At 31.1% G+C, this 22,485-nt stretch overlaps 1 protein-coding gene across 5 annotated transcripts in view; it reads right to left on the reverse strand.

Annotated features, from left to right (window-relative positions):
* Nucleotides 1-22,485, reverse strand: part of LOC129804857 (TRPL translocation defect protein 14) — a 41,613-nt gene that overhangs the window by 9,936 nt on the left and 9,192 nt on the right. For 3 of the 5 annotated variants that reach the window (XM_055852518.1, XM_055852521.1, XM_055852517.1), the window contains exons 2-7: nt 19,420-19,487; nt 12,635-12,672; nt 11,938-11,975; nt 11,714-11,857; nt 8,426-8,562; nt 66-279 (exon numbers count right to left, since the gene is read on the reverse strand). In XM_055852518.1, the coding sequence (XP_055708493.1) occupies nt 66-279; nt 8,426-8,562; nt 11,714-11,857; nt 11,938-11,975; nt 12,635-12,672; nt 19,420-19,487 (639 nt within the window). Of the gene's footprint in view, nt 1-65; nt 280-8,425; nt 8,563-11,713; nt 11,871-11,937; nt 11,976-12,634; nt 12,673-19,419; nt 19,488-22,485 lie in introns of those variants that run through there. The other 2 variants (XM_055852519.1, XM_055852520.1) reach the window with 2 other exon arrangements.

Raw genomic sequence — 22,485 nt, forward strand, 5'->3', positions numbered from 1 at the left:
TCTTTGCCTTGCTATGTTTATCATAAGGGGGCATCCGTCTCAAAAAAAAAATCTAGAAAGCTCACCGTGAAATTTCACCTTCTTCGATGTGGTCAAGAGACGATCACCGGTGTCGATGCCAACCTTCTGGCAAACACTGCTGATCATTCGCTTTATTTTTGTCTCAAAGTCTGTTGAATTGTCAATCACATCGAAATAGGGATGACCAACCCATGCTGCGGCCGCCTTGTAATCAAGTTCACGGGCTAAACCAACATCTTCGGATCGACAACTGTGACCCTGAAGGACATACAACAGACAGATTGCCCCTTTACTAAAAAATTCTCAAGTATTCTTTTCTCTCTTTGAAAAAGTCTTTTTGGCAATTTTATGACATTTTTTAAATTCTGACGAATGTCATTTTGTTCTTATTGCCACAAATATTTCAATTTGTAAAATATTTTTTAGAAGTTATGCAGGAAAATTCTCAATGAATTCTCAGTGATTAAGCGTTATTTCTAAAAAAGGGGAGAAGGGGCAATATCAGACACCTGAAATTCTTTTAAGATTCTTTTGAGATTCATTGCTAAATATTTATGTATTTTCAAGCTAATTAAGTCCATCTACTTTGAATATTACCTATTTTAAAATATAGGGTAAGTGTACCAAATTTCGGCCAGCTTGCAATTTCGGCCACCTCTTTTGTTCCTCAAAATTTCATGAATTTTTAGTTTTTGCAAACTCTAGAGAATAAACAATGCAAAATAATAGCAAAATTGTCCATTCTACGATCGAGATAATGTGAAAAAAAAACCTTGCAAGAATTCCGGAAGGACACGGAACTATGAGAACCAAGGTGGCCGAAATAGGCCACCAAAGCTGTGTCTACATTTTTATTCATATTAAAATGCATTAAGAATGATTTTAAAGGCAATAAAGACTATAAATTGTCTACAAGGTTCCAAGCAACACTCCTTAAAAAGAAATAACAAAAAAAATCAATTTGTATAAAAAATATTACATTTAAAACCTAAGACTTTGGCGCTTGCAAGCAACTATGCCGAAATTTGGCACACTTACCCTACTGCTCCAATAAATAAATAATAATAATAGATTATTCTAGACTTTGAGGTTATATTCACCCTAACCTCAAAAGAGGAAATCATCTTAGAAAGAGAAGTTTCCAATTTTTGATATAAAGCAAAATAATCTAAATAAGGGAAGTGTACCACGGATCGGAATGTTAAGAGGGTTTTTGCAGAATCTTTTTTTTTTTCATTTTGTTTTTTACGATTTTGTCTTTCCCAGTTTGTCTATGGAATATTTGTCTTCGGTAATTTTTTTTTTTTTTTTTGGAAACTTTGTCCTTGTAAATCTTGTCTTTCATATATATTAAACAAGTATATTTTATTAAATATAATGATATTACATTGGTGTTTTTTGAAGTTTTTAGTTTCGAAACCTTTTAGTTTCAAAAGGTATGCCGAAGCCATTACTGACCTAATTTTTTACTTATTATGTTTTATTTTTTACAGACAGTTTTTTTTTAGAAAGTATTTCTCTTTTTTTAACTGCTCGTTATTAATTATTTACTACCGTTTTTTTTATTTTTTAGCTTGTCATTTTCTTTAAAGATTTTTACTGACAATTTCGAATTTATTTTTCGATCAAATTTTATGTTTTTACTGCTCGTTTATTCGATATCGTTGTAATTTAGTTGATTTTTTTGTCGTGGCTTAATTTAATTAGAAATAAATCAAAATGGTAAATTCAGACATCCTGCAATACAAAATATTTGAAGAATTTCTAAGGTTAGACTCAACATAACCTCAAAATTTTAGAAATAACCTATTATATTTATAATATTGGTGAAAAAGTACAAAATTTAACTATATTTTAGTAGGTTATAGGGTAAGTGTGCCAAATTCCGGCCAGCTTGCAATTTCGGCCACCTTTTTTGTTCTTTGAATTTCCATGAACTTTTAGATTTTACGTACTCTAGAGATTATACAATGCAAAAGAATAACAGAAAATGTAGTTTCGACAAACGAGATGACGTGAAAAAGATATTGGAAGAATTCCCGAAGGGCAAGGAACTATGAGAATGAAGGTGGCCGAAATAGGGCACCAAAGCTATGTCTACATTTTTATTCATTTTAAAATGTATTAAGAATAATTTTAAAGTAAATATAAAGACGATACACTGTCAACAAGGTTCTAAGCAACACTCCTTAAAAAGAAGTATTAAAAAATCAATTTCTATTTATGATATATCATTTCAAACTTGAGACTTGGGCGCTTGCATGCAACTATGCCGAAATTTGGCGCACTTAGGGGAGACTGGGGCACATGTAACCATTTTCGATAGATGCGAATTTGAGGTGATTTTCCAAGGACACCGTGATTTTTTGGAAAATATTTCTTAGCTCATGTTTTACCCTTGGGTATAGGCAATTCGTCGAGGGTAATGCGGATGCTGGAAAACAATTGAGTTTTCCATAAAAATAAAATTTGTGTCCCTGTGCATTTTTCTCTTTTCACAAAATACCTGGGGTAGAAGTAACCACTTTCTGGGGAGGATGTAAACACCTTTTTTCCCACTCTTGAAATTAACTTTGCACCACTCTCGATTATTTTAATTACTTAAGAGATATATAAAGACTGTATATTTTTCAAAAAATCATGACACTTTTTACAAAGAATAATTAAAATAGCAAAAAAACTAAAAGCATGCATATCAAAGACATTTTTCAATGGATTTTCCCCATATTTTGACATCATGTGACTTTTTATTTAACACAGCGCCACCAATTTTTTTCGTAATCTATGAATTATAGATATTTCGCATGAAGGTCAATTTCCCGCTCTTACCTACTCATTTTGTGAAATTGAAATTGCCTGGTTACATCTACCCCAAATGCTGTTTTCTGACCAATTATTAATTCTTTTGAAATAATGAGAATCTCAATTTGTCTAGTAAATCCATAAATATAATCCTAAAAGATGTAGGAAAGAACTGGTATTGCTACATTTCGATTATTTTACACAGTTTTTAATTTCCAGGTGGAAATCCAAATTACCAAAATAATTGAAATATCAACATTTTCGGGAAAAATGATTTTTATTTTTAAAGTATTAGGATTTTATTGACCAATTCTTCTGTGGACATACATCCCCATGGTATCTATGAATGCTTATGGGTTTTATCCTCTGGAGTCTTAAAATTAATGAAAAAAATCACAGTGTTTACAACTACCCCAGATTACTACTGCCCCAGTTCCCCCTACCCCTACGATTTACGAACATTTTATAAATTCCCAATAAGAATTCACAAACATTTACGAACAATTTTACAAAATTGGAGTAATTTTGATAATGTACTATATTTTTGAACTTTGATATTTGCTTACTGTTTTAGATGGACGAAAAAATACCACGAAGAAGTACCCTTGAACGTAGGACTCGTTCATGGTCTTCTTTTTCTCTTTGTTCATCTGAAACAGTAAAGATCCCTCCAAATTTAAATTTAGATTCTGTTCAAAATTACCCCATTCCACCATACGTGGATTTTTTATATTAGTCTAAATAATAAATCTTATGCAATGAACCAAAAAACTTGCACAATAATTAAATGTTAAGTGGAAAAAGAAGGGTTAAGAATAATACCTTAGTTGGCATTTATTTATTGGTTATTTACACCATGAAATTACTAAATAAATTTTCTCTTTGAATGGTAAAAATAATTTCTAAATTTGAGAATTTGATTTATCTGCTCAGGGCCATAAAATCTTGAGAAAATAAACTCCTCCGCTAAATAGAAAATAATAAATCATTGAAATTGTTAAAATGCTACATTACCTATCATCATTACCATAAGATGGTAGTGATCGTGATATGGCATTTCAATGGGGAATTAAAACTAAAAGTATTTCAACAAATTTTGCAAATATTTTGCGAATATTTGATAAAAAGCCAAGAAAAATGAATATGGATCATCAAAATATTCTTTTGATCTCAGTGAAAAACTTCACCAAGCATTGTGCCAAATTTCAAAAATGTTTTTTTTTACTTAAAGCTATTATTTTGACATGGAAAGTATAGTCTGCAATTATCGTATCTGTATTTTTTCACTTACTCGGGGTATTTGAAAGGGAAATTTTGTTATTGAGATAAAGTGCAATGTATAGAAAGGTGATATTTATTGTTATTTAATCTTATTGTGCATCAGGTCTTGACGACATTGCACTTCCTCTTCTTGCTAGATATTTTTCATTGTCGTAATTTCTTTTGTTCTGGTATCCTAAAAGTCTTTCCCTGCTATACACTTTTTTTTGCTCATTTTTGTCTTTGTTTCAACTTATTGTATTGAAAAAGCTTGTGCATTATTTTGTATCTTTGAAGAATGATAAAAATTATTTTCATTTTTTAGTATATACAATTATATTTAGTACTGAACCAAAATCCTCTGTCCAGCAAAATTTCCTAGTAACATTCACAGAGTAAAAAATACTACGATTATCATAGTAATATTTCCAACAAATATCGTAGCAAAAACTACATTTTTTTCAGGGATATTTTAAATTTTGCGATAACTATCGTTTAATCAATTAAAAAGAAAATCGTTGTTAATATTACTACGATAATCCTGTTACCCCCATTACAGGTGATAATCGTAGTAAATTGTTTCACAAGGGAAGAATAATGTTCATTATCGCTTTAGGTTTAAGAATTAAACTTGTCTTACTTTGTAGTTGAAGCTTCTGCAGTTGAATTCACAGAACTACAACGATTATCATCGTAATATTCCACTGCATAACTACAATACTTCTACTACGATGATAATTACTACGATAATTGGATGTAATGGAGGTATAACGATTATAGTAATAATCTTAAAAACGACTATCGTAGCAAAGTTATTTAAAGGGGTAATATTACAACGATTATCATTTAATTTTTGAAAATTAAACTCGTTATTACTGTGCGAGATTATGTCCTACTAAAATATCGTAAAATGTAATTTTTGTTCAAAAATTAACTTTACTACGATAATTTTTGCACGTGATAAACGTAGTAATTTCCCTAATAATGGACAATTACTGCGATTATCCCCACAATTTTCGAAATGTTACTAGTTTTATTTTGTAATTAAAGTTCCGTAGTTGAATTCTTGAAACTGCAACGATAATCGTGATAGTATTCTACTGTGAAATAAATTACTACGATTATCGTGTTTAGTGAAAGTACTTTATTCGTTATTATTACAACGATTATCATGTTTTATCTTTGAAAATTCAACTTGTATTACTGTGCTAAACGTTAAATATTGTAAAACTAAATTGCTATAAAATTTGATTTCTGTTGAAAAATTAACTATACTACGATGATCGCTGGATATATTACTAGGCTAATCGTGTTCCTCCTTTTATAATGTCCATATACATAGATCGTCGCGACGCGTCGTGAAATTCAATTTCTGTTTCAAAATCAACTGTACTGTGAAAATTGTTGCAAAGATTACTAGGATAATCGTGTTACTCCTATTATACGCCATAATCGTAGTAATTTTTTTCATAAAAGAATAATTACTGCGATTATCGTAATTTTGCATATTCAACTTGTCTTACTGTTTTAAAGTTTCCGAGGTTAAATTTCTAAAATTTTAGATAAAAGGTATTACTAGGATAATATTGTTACAACCATTTTACATGTCATAATTTTTTCATAGTACACGTTGACTGCGATCATGCTTTTAATTTTAGAAATTCAACTTGTCTTACATGTTTTGATATTCCACACTGTGAAATGTTCCACTGTTACTACGACTATCGAATTGAATCGGAGTAATAAGAATATCGTAGTATCATTAACAACGATTATTGCATCATAGTTATTTTATGAGTTAATATTACAACGATTATCATGTTATTTCTGAAAATTCAACTCCTTATCATTGTGCTAAAGAATAATGTCAAAATAAATCATTGGTAAATTCCACTTATGTTGAAAAATAAATTGTATTATAAATCTCGTAGTAATTTTACAAGATAAAAGATAAAATTGTTACTCTCATTTTACTCAAAGTTTGAATACCTTCAAAAAATAACCATCAAAAATTTAATTTTGAAGGTTAATTTCCGTTTTATATTTTAAGAGAAATCTAAAAACGTGCTAGCAGATAAAATTAACTTCGTGTAATTTTTAAATTAAAAAATAACCAAAAATAAAACAAATGTTTTTTTTTATGTTTGGAAGATTGGAAACGTTACTGTATAAGTAATATGAAATGTGCTCTTTAACTTCAAACTATTTTATAAATTTGAGTCTCAGTTCTATCTATCAGTATCTATCAGTTTTATCTGTAAAAATTACAGATAAAAACACAAAGGGGAGAGTTTGAAATTCCTGTGTTTGACAGATGTCATTTAAATATCAGAGAGCTAAATGAAACATGAAACACTTTCGCACTTATAATGTTTCATATTTCGTAGATTGTGCATCATTTTGCATATTATTTTTTTCTAGTTACCGTTTTGTTCAATTTCTGACAAGTAAGGTAAATTAACCTAATTTAAAACCTGCTCTAAATGGAAATTTTTTGCTACTCCAAATGGAAACGTCATTTTTTTAATGATAAATACAGTACTAAATTATTATATTTATATATTTTCTATACCACAGTTTCATTATCTAGTTAATTTTGCTCCAAATAAAGCGAAAATCCATTATTAATTAAAAGTGTACCTTCCCAAAATTGAATTTTTCATAGATCGACCATGTTTTCCAATGAAAAACACAATAAAGTGACTGTTGTTTATTCGTTTTGTTTAACATTTATGTCATATTTCTCGTTAATTTTAGTTAAATAAAGTGCTAATCTTTATTGTTAACGGTACGTGAAGATTTGAAATGAAATAATTACCTATTCTGTGGACAAAAAGGGTTTTTCAGAAGTGTCTGCAAATGCTTCAATGGGAAACACCGGAAATATGATTTTTTGAAGAGATTTCCTTATTGTTTTAGATGAGAAAGGAGAAAAGACCAGGAATAAGAACAAATTACTGCACTCAGGAGCAACTCAACAAGGTTTTGGAAGCCTTTCGTCGCGGTTTCACTTAAACTGTTTGTCTCCAATTAGAAACTTTCCCTTGTCTCCATTTGGATTAATTTGTTTCCAATAGAAGCATTTTACACTCGTGTATTTTCCTTGTGTTTAAGAAGTTTTCAAATCATATCTAAAGAATTTTCACTAAACAGTAACATTCTAGAAGAGTCAAGGAGCAAACTTATGTAATTCTCTTCAGAAAAAATATAAACTTGATGTGTTGAATCTTCTGTCAAAGTTAAAGCGTCTGGAAATGTTTTTGAATTAGGACATTTACCCTATTAATAAATATTCAAGCTAAAAATCTGAAAAATTGTTATAGAAAAATATTCAGTAAATCTTTAAATAGGAAGTCTTTATAATTTTGTTTTGAAAGGCTATGTTTCATGCCTGTTTCATGCGATAATTCACTTTAAGGTTGCATTAGTTAATTTATTTCGCACAATAAGATCATAAAAGTTGCATACAACTGTAAAGAAGATTTAAATAATAAATTGAAATGAAGAATCCTGCATTACGAGTATACCTTTTTTAGCATTGGGAATTGGGGGATCCTCAATAATAGATTAGGTCTCAACAATAAATTATTTGGCACGAGTCAACAGAAAGAGTCACAACAACAACCAAGTGATATATGATACCTTTTCTAAAGGAGTCACTGTATTAATAAGATATGGTTATAAAACATTTGAAAAATAAATAAACAATGATATCATTTTGAATATTCCCAAGCCAAAAAGGTTCTCTAAGAAAAAAAAGAGGAGACTCAACAAATTTTATCTCCATCATTTGTAAGTTTTGTCGTGCAAATTTTGCTGTCTCAATGAATTCTTTTTTTCTTCTTTTGTCATTATCCACGCAAAAAGTCTTTAACAGCAGAAATTTATTTAGCATCTCTCTCGAAAGGCACAAAATTAACACGAGTCACTAAAGTAAATAATTCCAATTTTAATTACATACACGCGGTCCGCTCGATAAAACACCAATTTAATAATCACATGATAATTTTTTTTATTCTACTTCAACGTCTCCAACTTTTGCTATGAAATTGAGTCATAGACCATGAAGGACGGTGATTTGGAGGTGAAGAAAGATCTAAATCACTTGAAATCATCCAGGAAGACTTTTATTGCAAGACAAAGACACATTTTTATTGGCAATTGAAATGCACTTGACATTTTCTTTAAGTCTCTTTCTCTCTATTACATCGATCAGACATTGTAGGAATTTTTTCATGAATTTTTTTTCAATGATGTATCAATATCAATGTTTCTGGCTTATCATGTCAATTTGATAAGGAATTGACACACATTTCAGATGGAAATTATCTGTTTCACTCACCTCAACACTGTAGAAATCTTCAGCACCATTTGCAGCAGATACCATGTGAATTATTTGGTTGTAACGATTGTCTCGCAATTCAATTGTATTCCAAGCATTCTCCGTCAGAAGCCTCTCCCAATCTTCTTTTGGTATATCTTGGTTTTAGAAAGAAAATACAGCAAAAATGAATGATAGAACAGAAGGGATTTACCAGTTTCGACTGGACAGATTATCAAATTGAAATTACAAAATTATTAATTTTATATGTAAACTTTCTTTGATAAGACATTTGACCCTCGATCACCCTCTTTGAGAAAAGTTCAATCTAAATAAAACATATGCTTCATGTGATTGTCTGCAATTCTAACGCCACTAGCGTCAATAAAGCAAACTATGAATGATCTAAAAAGTATCAGAGCATCAAGAATTGCATTTTTACGTCAAAAATAAAATAACTTGTGAAAATACACCATTTTATTCATTTTTTTTTCAAATTACCTAAAATTCTTAAATGGACAATGTCTTATTGAAATGTAATTGTTATTAGCAAATACATTCTTAAAATGGAGTACTGTCCAAATTCCGAAAATTCCGAACGCCAAAATCGCGAACGCCAAAATCGTTAATGCCAAAAATCCGAAAATCAAAATCTTGAACGACCAAACCCTCAAAGCTAAGATCCCGAAGGCCAAAATCGCGAACGCCGAGAACCTGAACAAAAGCCAAAACCCTAAAATTTAAAATCGCAAACGTCAAAAACGCGAACGCCAAAATCGCGAAGGCAAAGATCGCGAACATCAAAATCCCGAACGCCAAAATCCTGAAAGCCAAAATTCCGAAGGACAAAATCTTGAAAGCCAATATCTCGAACGCTAAAATCCCGAAGCTAAAATCCCGACGTTAAAATCGCGAACGCCAAGATCCCGAAAGCCAAAATTCCGAAAGTCAAAATCGCGAAACCCAAGACCCCAAAAGTCGAAATCCTGTAAGTCAAAATCGCGAACGCCATGACCCCAAATAGTCGAAATCCTGAAAGTCAAAATCTCGAACGCAAAGACCCCAAAAAGTTAAAATCCTTAGAACTCAAAATCCTGAACGCCAAAGTTCCGAAAACCAAAATTTCAAAAGTCAAAATCGCGAAAACCAAGACCCCAAAAAGTCGAAATCCTGAAAGTCAAAATCCTGATTGCCAAGATCCCGAAAGCCAAAATTCCGAAAGTCAAAATCGCGAAGACCAAGACCCCTAAAGTCGAAATCCTGAAAGTCAAAATCCTGAACGCCAAGATCCCGAAAGCCAATATTCCAAAAGTCACAATCGCGAACGCCAAGACCCCAAAAAGCCGAAATCCTGAATGTCAAAATCCTGAACGCCAAGATCCCGAAAGCCAAAATTCCAAAAGTCAAAATAGCGAACGCAAAGATCCCGAAAGCCAAAATTCCGAAAGTCAAAATCGCGAACGCCAAAATCCCTGAAGTTAAAATCTCGAAAGCCAAATTCCATATTTCTCAGAATTTATAAGAGGCTGATACATTTAAGATCCCATAATTTGCAATTTTTTGAGGTTAGAAATTGAAAAAAAATTATTCAAAGAACTCTTACATAATTTTCATTTTGTGTCGCGCCTATTGATCAAAATTCAATTAAATGACGCATAGTAAGAAACTTCACTACACAATACATGTCTTTAATTTTTTCAGGTTATGCTTAACGTGACCTAAAAAGAACTTCATATTAATCTATTGACCAAATAAAAGTATATGAAGCATAATAAATTTTTTCGAGCTAGAAGTAAACAAATAAGCAAGAGTTTTTTAAATTAATTACTTCATATTTTTATATAACACAATAGTTGAAAAATGAGGGTTCTATATCCGTATTTTATGATAAATTCGTCTTATATTATAAAGACAGAAAGTAATAAATAAAAAATTTTAGTTTCTCAAATACTTGAAATTACCAAAGAATTTTCAGTCAGTCGTTGTAATTACGCTTACGTTCCTTCCCAATCACACATAATTTTATGATAAATATACGTATAATATTTATTATATTTTGTAACATAACCATAAAAAATAGTAAAAATGCTCATTCAGAAATAAAAAATAGGCGAAAGATTTATTAAGGCTGATTTACCAACTGAAATTCTAAAGAAAAACGAAATACACGAAAAGGCGCTTTCCTAACTTTTGGGTCATTCGGTAATAAAATTTACCTCGCCTGAAGTATACCACTTTATGAAAAAACTTATTTTATAGTCGCCAAGTTTACTTTAGGTGATTAATTTCTTACTAGAAAGTTCTGGAGTTCTATCCATCGTGGTCTAAGAACTTACAGGTCGTAATGCTAGAGATGTGACATTACTTTATACAAGATCCTTTGTACATAACCTAAAAACTTACAACTTCAAAATCTCTCATTCGGAGGTGATTTTTTTCTGATAAATATTGACAAATTAGAGATTTTGCAGAGGTTATTAAGTATCTATTTTCGTTAGTTTTAAGTAGGGTCGAGTCATCACTTATTTAGTTATGGATATCTTGCAAAAATCTCGGATTCTAACCTAAAATAGATTATGAAAAATGACAAAATTGTTAATCACATCATAGACAGATGTGGCCTCTATAGCTCAGTTAGTAGAGCACTCGTCTAGTTAACGAGAGGTCTCCAGTTCGATTCTGGGTGGAGGCAGGAATTTTTCCTATTTCCACTGAGAAAAAAATGGAGAGATTTGAGTGTCATTTGCTCTGATTGACGATTTCTCTGTACATAAATACAATTAACATTGAAGTAAAGTTCGTAAAATTCTCACGATAATTTTATGGTTTTTCGAAATCTGTTTTAAGTAAGGATTTAAGATTTTTGCAAGCTATTCATAAGTGTTTAACGTTCATAAGTGATGACTCTACCCTACCTTTACCTTCACTTGAATGCACCGTAGTCAGGTTACGTTACTTCTAACCTCACTTTTCAATATAACCTCTTTTTATTTAAGAACTCTTAAGTTTACGTTTTCTTTAGTTTTCAGTACCTTTATCCTTATCTGAATGCACCCTAAATAGGTTATGTTATTTCTAACCTTATTTTACGACATAACCCCTTTCCATTTAAAAACTTTTAAGCTTCTGTTTTCTTCAGTTTTCAATATTTTCCCTTCATTTCAATGCACCCTGCTTAGGTTATGACATTTCTAGCCGCATTTGGCAACATAACCTCTTATCATTTAAGATATTTGCAGGATTTCAAGAATCTTTTTCGTAAGGACAAAATTAAGAGTTAATGGAAAAAAATTTTAAAATCCAACTTACATGCACCCGCATCCATAATTCCACGATCACAAATAATCAAACATCCTCGTGCATTTTCTTTCCTAACATGACCCTTTGCCAACTCATAATATGTATTCTCAAGTTGGAGCATGGTTCTCACAAGATTCTCCTGGAATTTCAGAGCTAAACGAAAACACTTAGATACTTTTATTGATTATGCTCCAAATAAGTATTTTTGTAAAGAAAAGACATTGCAATCTCACCTTCTTTTCGAGTCAACTCGGAAAATTTCACACCACCACTGAAAATGAAGAGAGAAAAAAGAGAAACGAGATAATTTATCAATTTTTCCATTAAAAAACCATCATTTTCTTCTTTCTTTCTTTTTTTTTGTAAATTATTAACTAATAATTTGAGGGACAAAAAAAATGATGAGAAAATAATGAGGATAAGTTCCTTCAAAAGGTATATCACAAAAGAAGCATTTATGAGGATGAAATGCATGGTTTTACTTTATTTAATTCTACTTTTCTAACAAAACAAAAAAAATAATGTGGTGATTGTCTAGGCATGGAAGGAAGAAGATTAAATGATTTGCGATTGGTTTTTGGTGGGAAAATTGATGATATAAGCACTAAGATTCATGATTTAATTTTCTTTTAAAAAAGTCAAGCATGAAGAGTGATTATCGATGGTTTATTTGTGATTTTCCACTAAAAAGAAGTTCATGGATAAAATGAATATGAAATGATATCCTAATACTAAGACAGAAAGTATTACAATTCAGGCATATAGTTGCTGTTCAACGTTTCTTTTTTTTTTGTTGTTGTAATGCTAATTTTTTTAAATCGTATTGAAATTACTACAGATTCTTGGTGAATTGCTCAATTTATGTATTTTTTCAAACTTTTTTTTTAATTTGCAAAGTTGTGGTTTTTTGGTGGTAAATTTGAACTGTACCTCAGCAAAATTGATGCGGCTTCAGGCACTCGGAACACCTGAAAAAATGAACATTGAACCAGAAACGAAGAAAAACCCGTCAATTGAGACGGTGCTTGAATTGGAAAAAAAGTTATTTGCTAAAACTAATTTTTAGATAAAGGAAATTTTAGTGATTTTTCTAAAAAAAAAATAAATAATAAATAAACACTCTCTAAAAATTTTCTATACATTTTAATCGCAAGTTAATCCCATGATTTCGTCGAATGAGAAAACAATTTTATTTATGGTTGCTTTTTAGTTAATCTGTCCTAATTGATTGTGATAAAATGCCCAGAGCAATAAAAGATTTTTCTCAGGCAAAAAAAAATATTTTGTTAATAGTAAAAGTAAATAAATCAACATCTCTACAAGGTCATTCTAAAAATACTGGCGTGATCTTCTATTTTATTATCAGAAATAATTAACAAAATAATGATAATTTTATCACCAACCGAGACAAATAAATATGAAAACTACTTTGTTACCAAATGACAAGTACAATGGTGCTATTCCAATGAAAAATGAACATGTTATCTTTAGCACTTTACTGTTCTCGAGTGCTTCTGTGTTATCGATTTTTCTTTGGTTGGTTGCTGTCTCGACTGTTCCCGTAGCTTTCGCCGTGTTCTAAAACCACCAAACAGTCATGACAAGAACCAATTTAAAGGAAAGTCGATAATGCAGAAGCACATGGAATTAACAAAGTTCTAAAAAAATATATGCTAAAAAACAGAAAAAGTGACTCTTTCTCCTGAACATTGTTTTTAGTACATGACTGTTTTCAAGTGTTTCTCGCATTCTTTTGTGTTGGTTGCTGTCTCTACTGTTTTCACTAGTCATCGTCGTGTTCTAAAACCACCAAACAGTCATGACAGGAGCCAATAGAAAATTCGCTTATGTAGAAACCAGAAACACTTAAAAACAGTACAAGGCTAAAAAAAAACACGTTCTAAAAAGAAAGAAAAGGGTGAATCTCTTTCTCTTATACATTTTTTAGTACATGACTGTCCTCACGTGCTTTTGTATAATTGACTTTTCTTTGGCTTGATTCCTGTCATGACTATTTGGTGGTTTTTGAACACAACAAAGACCAGGGAAAATATTCGAGACAGAAAACAACACAAATAATGCAAGAAACACTTGAAAAGTCATGTACTAAAAAAATGTTCAGGAGAAAGTCACCGTTTCTGTTGTTTTAGCATATTTTTTAGAACTTTACTGTTCTGTGTTTCTGTATTATCGACTTTCCTTTATATTAGTTCCTGTCACGACTGTTTGGTGGTTTTAGAACACATAAAAATCTGCAGAAACAGTCGAGACAGGAACTAACACAATGAAAACTTGATAATGCAGAAGAACTTGTGAACAATAAAAAACAAGGGAATCTTTCTTTTTAACATTTTTTTAGTACATGGCTGTTCTCTTGTGCGTTTTGCCTTGGTGCAAAACAGTCGAGACAGAAACCAACGGAGAGAAATGTCGATAAAGTAGAAGCACATAAGAACAGTCATGTACTAAAAAAAATGTCCAACAGAAGAATTTCCCTCTTTCATTTTCCATTGGAATAGCACCATTAATTCTTTTTCTCCCCTCAACAAAAAAAGCCTAGAATTTTTTTCTCTTCAAAATCTCCCATCGTGAAAAATACTAAAGTAAAAGTCACCCTATTAGATTAATTAACATCCAACAGAAGACAGTCTCTTGGCTTCTCATCAAATTGAAAACTTCTATCAATTTCCCATTCTCCCGATGAAACTTCTCAACATCAATCGATCGTCCTTCTAACAAATTCCCTCCTTTTAATATTTCTCCACCCTTTCCCTTCTATTTTAACTTTCTTCTCACAGAAAAAAAAATACTAAAAGTATTTACGTGACTCAAGGTAAAATTGTGTCACACAAACTATCTTCTAAGGTATCCCCTCATCTAATTATAATTCTATTACAAAGTCACTAGTGCATCCAATTCTCAATTTTCCCTCCCTCTTTCTCTATAACCAACCCCTACCAACTTTTTTCCTGCAAATAAACTTATTCCACCCTCAAAACATTTTGCAAAATGAACAACTTGTCCCAATGTCATATTTTCTTTAGCAATTTATACATTTTATCAACAGTCGACGTCAGTTAATTTAGCGGAAAAATTATTTTCACCTTGAAGAAAGTGGCGTCAGTTGACTAAGCAATTATCGTAGGCGAATAAATTAATTGATTTGGATCATTTTATTTGGCACGACACAAGATAATTCTATTTACCAAAAAATTCATTCAAATGTTTGCACAATTTTTCCGAAAAAAAATAATCATCAGCAAACATCTGCTTGAAAAACATCCACAAGGAAATGAAATTGGAATGGAAAGCCACTTTTTGCTGTTTCACCAACAACTGATAAAGATTCTTAAGTTAAATCTCAATTAAAACAAAAATTTATACATGTTTTTTGAAATATTTTAGAAGAAAGACTAAATTTTTAATCAAAATAAACGACTCAATTGGCTTTTTTGAAGAAGCATATGCTGCATTTAAATTTATCTGTATCGAGCTCTTAATGTAACTTGAACGCCACTAGTGGTAGTCTGACAAACCTTGCATGTTCTAAATCGAAATATTCTAGATACAATAGAATTCAATTTAATTCATTTTTCATCAATATTAATACTTTACTGCGGTTGCCGCCGGTTTACCATGACAGACCCCATAAAGAAAACAGCGATAATTAAAGAATTTCTTGTCTCCACCGAGGAAAACTTTAATTGATTGTTCAAAGGACAGTCTGCCCTATAAGAATACAGTAGAGCCTCGCTATAGGCCATATTTGGTTCCAGATTTGACACTTGGGTCGCACTATAGTCTAAAGTCTAAAGTTTGCTAAAAATATTAAAATAATTACGACAACATTGCATGTCGCGGACTAAAAAATAAAACCTAACTTAAAATCAGTGCTTTGAAATCAAGTGTCGATAAATTGTGGACTATAGAGCGATGGCCTATAGCGGGGCTCTACTGTAAATTCAAAATATTAAAAAAAAACCGTTGAAATCTATCAGAAAATCGTAGAAATTACTATCTTCCTTAAGGGGGGAGCCTTAATCAAGAGGCCAAAAATTAGTTATTTTTCGTATTTCTTTTGGATGTAAAATAAGCTCAAATAAATTTTTCGAAAATAAATTTGCAAAATGGTTGGCTAATGAATTGATCTCTAAAGCGCCTCATCACTTTCACTCTTTAAACTCTGATAAAAATCACTCGTAAAAATCTTGTAAAATCTTGTAAGCCCACATCGAAAAGTAACAAGATGTTTGCCTACCCTCTAGTCATTAGGATCCTTGTAAAATCTTTTCATTTTTGTCAAAATTCTTTCTTTTCATTCACCAAAAAATGCAAAATTTTTGGTTAGGAATGGTTTCCAGACAGAACACCTACTCACAATTAATTAATTAATGAATTATTGAACCTTTTCAAAGAAAACATTCCAAGACTATTTTGAAGTAAAGAGGAACCTATCTATTTTACAGCGCCATCTGTTAAGAAATTCTCTTAAAACCAGATTTTGAGAATTTTTTTACAAGAATATTGTACAATAATCTTCCTGAATTCGATTCTACCAAGATATCGTCGGTTAGATCAGCAACTGTGGTAACTGCATTTGCTTTATGTTTACATTCGTTTCAAACGCCAAGCAGCGATGCATCGTTTACAACGAATGCAGACACAGAGTAAAATGCAGTTAGCATAGTTGCTGTTCTAACCGAGGATATCTTGTTGTAAAAGGAAAAATTTTACAAATTTCCATAGCGATAGGGATAGCCAAACATTTATTTATATTAACAACATCAACTAGATTTTTACAAGACTATAAATATGCATTCAGAGTAATGCCAACTTCAGACTGGAGGTTTAGCCTAGTTCCCGAAGGTCTCAAAAATCTAAATAACAAGCGATTTTATTGATTTTTCAAAATCTATTGGATCATTTGCCCTTAATATTCAATTCTAAACAACAATTCGTCGGTTGCGGCTACCTCTGTCGTATCTGCATTTGGTGCAAGCTACAATACAGACGTCCCTTCTTGCGTGAAATGCTGACACAAAAGAAATGCAGATACGACAGAGGTAGACGCAACCGACGAATTTCCTAAAAACTTGTGCCTAATAAGGAATTAGAGGAGTTAAGTCAGATAGCTAAGCCTTAGGTCTGAAGCCTGTATAAGTGTACTATACATTTTAACCAAAAAAAAAAAACTGGAGAAAATCCTTAAAACAGAACTTTTTTCAGATTCTTTTTTTTTATTCGTATTTTGGGAGCACTTAATCCAATTCTTTTAAAACTTGTAAACGCTCTGGAGCTGAAGCGGTAAAAGTGGTAAATGATATCAGCTTCCGCTCTTCAGTGATCCCCAATAAAAAATACTACTTTCAAACTTTTTTCTGTATCCTCTAAACCCCCCCCCCTCATCAAAACCATGTTTTTTGGTTTATTTCGAAAACGGATCCTACGATTTCTTTTATTTTCGGATATGTTAGGTAGCCTAGGAGGACATTTAACTCAAGCATACCTATGATCGGAAAATTCGCCATTTTGAATTATTCAAGGTCAAAGAACAATCACCTTGAAGGGTCAAATTTTTCAAGCGATTTGGTTTAATTTGTATTTTCTTGGAAGGTTTTGACATTTCACATCCAGCTGTATCACTCCCATTCGGTAATGAATTGGTGAAATAATATAGTAATTGATTTAATTTTCTCGAATACCCCTTTTCATTTTAAACATTTTTAAACAACATTTTAAACATTTTAAAATGCACACTTCTCAGACAATTTTCTAGTTCAGAATTGTTTTCCGATTTGTGAATCAATTTAATCGTTAATAAACCAGTATATACACCCAAAAACATAATTCAGGGACAGTTCTATCTCGTGAGTTCGAGCCCAGTTTTACCATGATGGCAAATTCGAAAGCTTCGCCATGTCCTTTTTTTGCGTAAGGTAAGTGAAGCATGTATTAACCACGAAGGTTGGATTGTCATCCCTAAACAAAATGATTTTTTTTTTTTGAAAAATATTCGTTGCTTTTAACGGATTATCTTCTGCAACATGTCGTCACTTAATAAATCAGCATTTGTCGTAACTTCCTTTTGACAACTTTTTAAGAGATAATATTTTTAAGTCAGCTTTATTTTTCTTAAAACGAGCCCTGAATGCGATATTTTTGAATCAAAATAGTAAAAGTGCCACTAATAAACCATAAGTTAACTAGAAAAATATTTAAAAACTAAGATACAGAAATATGTGTCAGAAGGGTCAGAAGTAACACAATAAGATTTTATTGTTACTTTATTGTAAGATTTTAGAAGTTACGACAATATGTGCTAAATTTCTATATATCAATTTTTAATAATTCCAGTGATAAAGCGACTTTATTTGACTAAATTGCATAATTTAATTATTATTTCTGTCCATACGATATATTCTATTAGTAATTAATTTTATTAATGCAAGACATTTTGCAAAAAAAGAAACAATTAGTAAAAAGCAATGAATAAATTTCAAGAAATAATAAATCTTTTATCTATGGATTTAAGCCATTTAAGTAATAAAAAATCAAGTTTTTTGACCATGTAATTCAGGCTTTCCCCTTAAAAAATTGATTTATTTAAGATAAAGCTACTTAAATACAAAATAAAGTACAACTTAATAAATAAAAAAAAATAAATAAATAAAATAAACAAGATAAAGTAATAAATTCAGGTGAAGGTTTAAATATTTAAAAAAAAAAAATTTAAATATTAAAGCTGCTTCTCATCTGAATTTTGGAAAAGTAATAAGTATCTTAAACTTATTGGAATATCCAAAGTTCGCCTAACTGCCGCTAGTGGCGTCAAATATGCTTCAAATTCCAAAATAACCAAAAAAAAGCAATTGAGCAGATTTTTTTCTACACTGTGAGAGAAATCCGAAAAAGTTAAAATAACATTCCGGAAATGTTTATTTTACCCTGCAGTATTGATCCAAAATCGGTGTAAATATTACCATTTTTAGGTGTATTGGGGGTTAAATTTACCCTTTTTCATGTTAATTTTACCCTTAAAAAGGTGTAAAATTAACATTAAAAAATGTTGATATATTTTTACACCCGAAAAGTGTTAAAGTTATGAGGAACAAAAGTTAATCGCACCCTCTTTTGTTTCTCAGTGTAATTATAATTATTCATCTAACATTCAGATAACTAATCCTAATTTTGATTATTTTGCATTATTCCGAAGAAATTTAATAATGCTTCAAAAGACTATAAAAACCACGTTGATATTTTGCTTATTGAAGCGTCTAATGTTCTCATAGAGCATTCAGTTCGCATTTTAGCACAAAACTTGTGACTCACAGAAGACGGAAACGAATTATAAGAAAAAAAACCATTTGAAAGATATCACATTTGTTCACGAAATATTTTAGCTTTTTTTGCTCTTTCTCAAAATCAATTAACACCCCAAGGACTTAAAAGTATTTAGGTGAGTTTCGCGATAAGACCACTTTCGTCCAGAAAGCCAATCCCAAGTCAACAGCAAGAAAGTCTCTTAATTCGATAGCATTAATCTTCTTATCAGTAGACTTAACTTTATTTTTTGGGAGATATTTTACAAACTTTGTCGTGAAATCCAAAATCCCATTCCCAAATTCATCTCATCGCACAGATAGAACCGATAGAACCAAATAACTACGCGTATGAAAAATAATAACAATAATAATAATAGCAAAATTTCTCATTACCTTCCATCCCAGATTCTCGAAAAATGTGCTCAAACGCGCTTGACCGGTGGTTTTACCTCCGCATGGTCCTGGGAAAGAAACAAAATAATAACTTTATTACGATTAATTGCTCATGATGACACGGCAAATTTGTCTTATCTAATTAAAGTGGTTGCTGATGCATTTGTGACCCAGATTGACGAGCATCAACAGAACTATATAATTTATTTAATTATATTAATAATATTCTACACATTAAAGTAAAGAATGATAATTCCTCAAGAGATTGTATATATTTGTTCACTTCACTTTTAAATGAAAGAATGAGATTTCTACCTTTTTTTTCATTAAAGATATGAATACGTAAATGACTTTAATAAACAATCCTGAAGAATTTATGGTAAATGCACTTGTACAAATTCTTTCTATCCCATAAAAAGAAACTTTAACGTTGGAAAAAACAATTACTTTTCTTATTTAATAAATATATAGGAATTACTGTCAAACAAAGCCATAAGTATTTAAAATATTCTGATTTTTTTTCTATTCTTAAACTATTGTTATTCAGAATAAGTTATTTAAGCAAATGGTATGTTTGGCTTTAGCAATTCTCATATTTAATTAATTTTATTTGCACTGTGATATTTAGATTAGTTCAACATCTGGTTACCATTACATCTGCTCATTTCTTTATAATCTACTCGATAAATTTATATCGAAATGAAACTGATAAGACGTTATTGAGAAACATCCTCAAAAATAACTTGGCTAGTAATTTTGAACATGACTAAGTTATTAAATCTAATTTTAAAATTTTGCAATGTAAGGAGAAACATTTTATTTCAAAAAAAGAGCGATGCATAAGTTTATGAATAAATTCGAATATTACAATGAGTCGAAAAAGTAAACATCTTTAATTTTAATAATTTAAATTATTTATTATTTATAATTATAGTAATATAGGTTACCAATTTAAAAGGAGTGGCAAAGCATTCCAGGCTTTGCAAAGTGTTTGAATTCGTGACTTAAATGCAATCGGGTAAGTTGCATAAATTGGAACAATTTCCAGAGGCTCGAACTTTGATACAAGATTAAAGACATTATAAATACATTTTTCCCTGATGACATACATAAATTTGCTCCTTGATTCTTCTAGAATATTACCGTTTCATGGAAATTCTTGAAAAACAGTTTGAAAAGTTCTTAAATACAAGAAAAATACGTGAGTGCAAAACAATATAATTTGGACAGGGTGGGACAAGTTGGACGTGGGAATTTGGACAATGCGTAGGGGAAGGTTGTGCAAGTTTCAAGATTTTTTACTGAATGCCATACACACTGAATCAATTGTACCACTAGGGTAAAGTGTATAATTAAAAAGTAAAAAACATTAAGGCTTAGATATATATTATTTATTAAATCTTTTTCTTGGATATTTTAATTTTCTTGCTTTGCTCCTTTTCTTCTTTTATTTTGAACCTTTCTTCCTGTTTCTGAAGTGTAATTCTTTTTTTTTTCTTGCATAGCTTCTTCTTTTAGTTTTCTTTAATCATACGAATTGTCACAAAGAACTTCAAACGTGAATTTAAAAACTCCATAGAATAATAATAGATACCTGTCCACCTTTGGGCGAAAGCATTACACCCGTTTCGTCAAGATTAAAGACGCGATCAGGAGGAAGTTCCAGAAGATCTTTGGATTTTAAATATTCATGAGTTTTCTCAAACCACTCAGTGGTAATACCAGCTCTTTGGGTTGTGTATGCTTCTGGTGTACGAAGTCTCAATTCTGGGTATCTGTTCAAAAAGCTCTTGAACCAAGAGTATCCTGGCCTTCCATCGGTGAACTCGTTGACAATCTTGAACTTCTTACAAATAATTTGCACAGTATTGAGAACTTGATCTTTTGTTATAGGATGCCACTTGTCACTGCATCCTAAAATCCATTCAACGAGCTCATCTTCTATATCTTTTGGCAGCGTAGGAGGCCTTCCCCCAGAGCATTCTTCCGGACATTTCCCGGTCAGCTTATTAAAAAGTGTTGTTCTTGGCACCCCAAATAATACTGACACCTGACTTAGTGACTTTCCTTGACGAAAAGCTTCCAGTGCTTTGTTCACTTGGTCTTGAGTATAGGATTTGTACTTTTTCAATTTATTTGCCTTTTTACCCATCTGAAATAAAAAGAAAACCGCTGCAATACAATCGTATCTCCGGATGTCCAACTTGTCACTTTTGCTCACGCTTCAAATAAGCACTTTTTCTTCATACAGTTAGTAATTATATCAAATAAAACCATTACGTACCGTTAACTATCGAGATTAAACACTTTATTCCACTAAAATTTGCCAGAAATATTGAGAAATGTCAACAGAACCGAAAAACCAAAGTCACTCTTCTTGTGTTTTTATTAGGAAAAAATGGCCGATCGATGTATTTTTTCGACGGTGAAAAGTTACACTGTCAATTGAGGTGAGAATTTTATACGTTAAATCTTATTCATATGAATGGATTTTCACTTTATTTGCAGCACAAGGAACCAAATAATTAAACTATAACATAGAAAAATATACTAATTAAAATTTAGTACTGTATTTATCAAGAAAAAATTGCCTGTCCAACTTGTCCCAGCGAAATTTTCCAACTTTTGCCATTGTCCAACTTGTACCAATTTACCCTACTTCAAAAATGCTTTCGCATCATATACGGTTTTCGGGTTTTAAACCGATTTGAACCGATTTATAAATCACTCAAACGATTGCCCAAAATTATTTCGAGAATAATAAATCTGATTTTCGGACGAAAATTACTTATCGGTTAATTACGGGTTCACAACCGATTTGTAAATCACTCAAAACATTGCTTATAATACACCTCAGGAGTAATATAATTAACTTTTGAATAGAACGCCAGTGATAAGCCTAAATGAGCTTATGGCAGGTGTGGTTCTTTCACTGCAAATTCGGAGTGAAGGCAAATTCGAAGCTGAGATTCTTTAACCCTTTAAGGACGAAAAGGTCAAAAATTGGGGGTCAGAAAAAATCACTTTTTCAGACTTTTTAGAGCAAAACACAACTTTAGAAGGCCG

Source organism: Phlebotomus papatasi, chromosome 2, assembly GCF_024763615.1.
Source record: "Phlebotomus papatasi isolate M1 chromosome 2, Ppap_2.1, whole genome shotgun sequence".
In the NCBI taxonomy this organism is placed as follows: Eukaryota; Metazoa; Arthropoda; class Insecta; order Diptera; family Psychodidae; genus Phlebotomus; species Phlebotomus papatasi.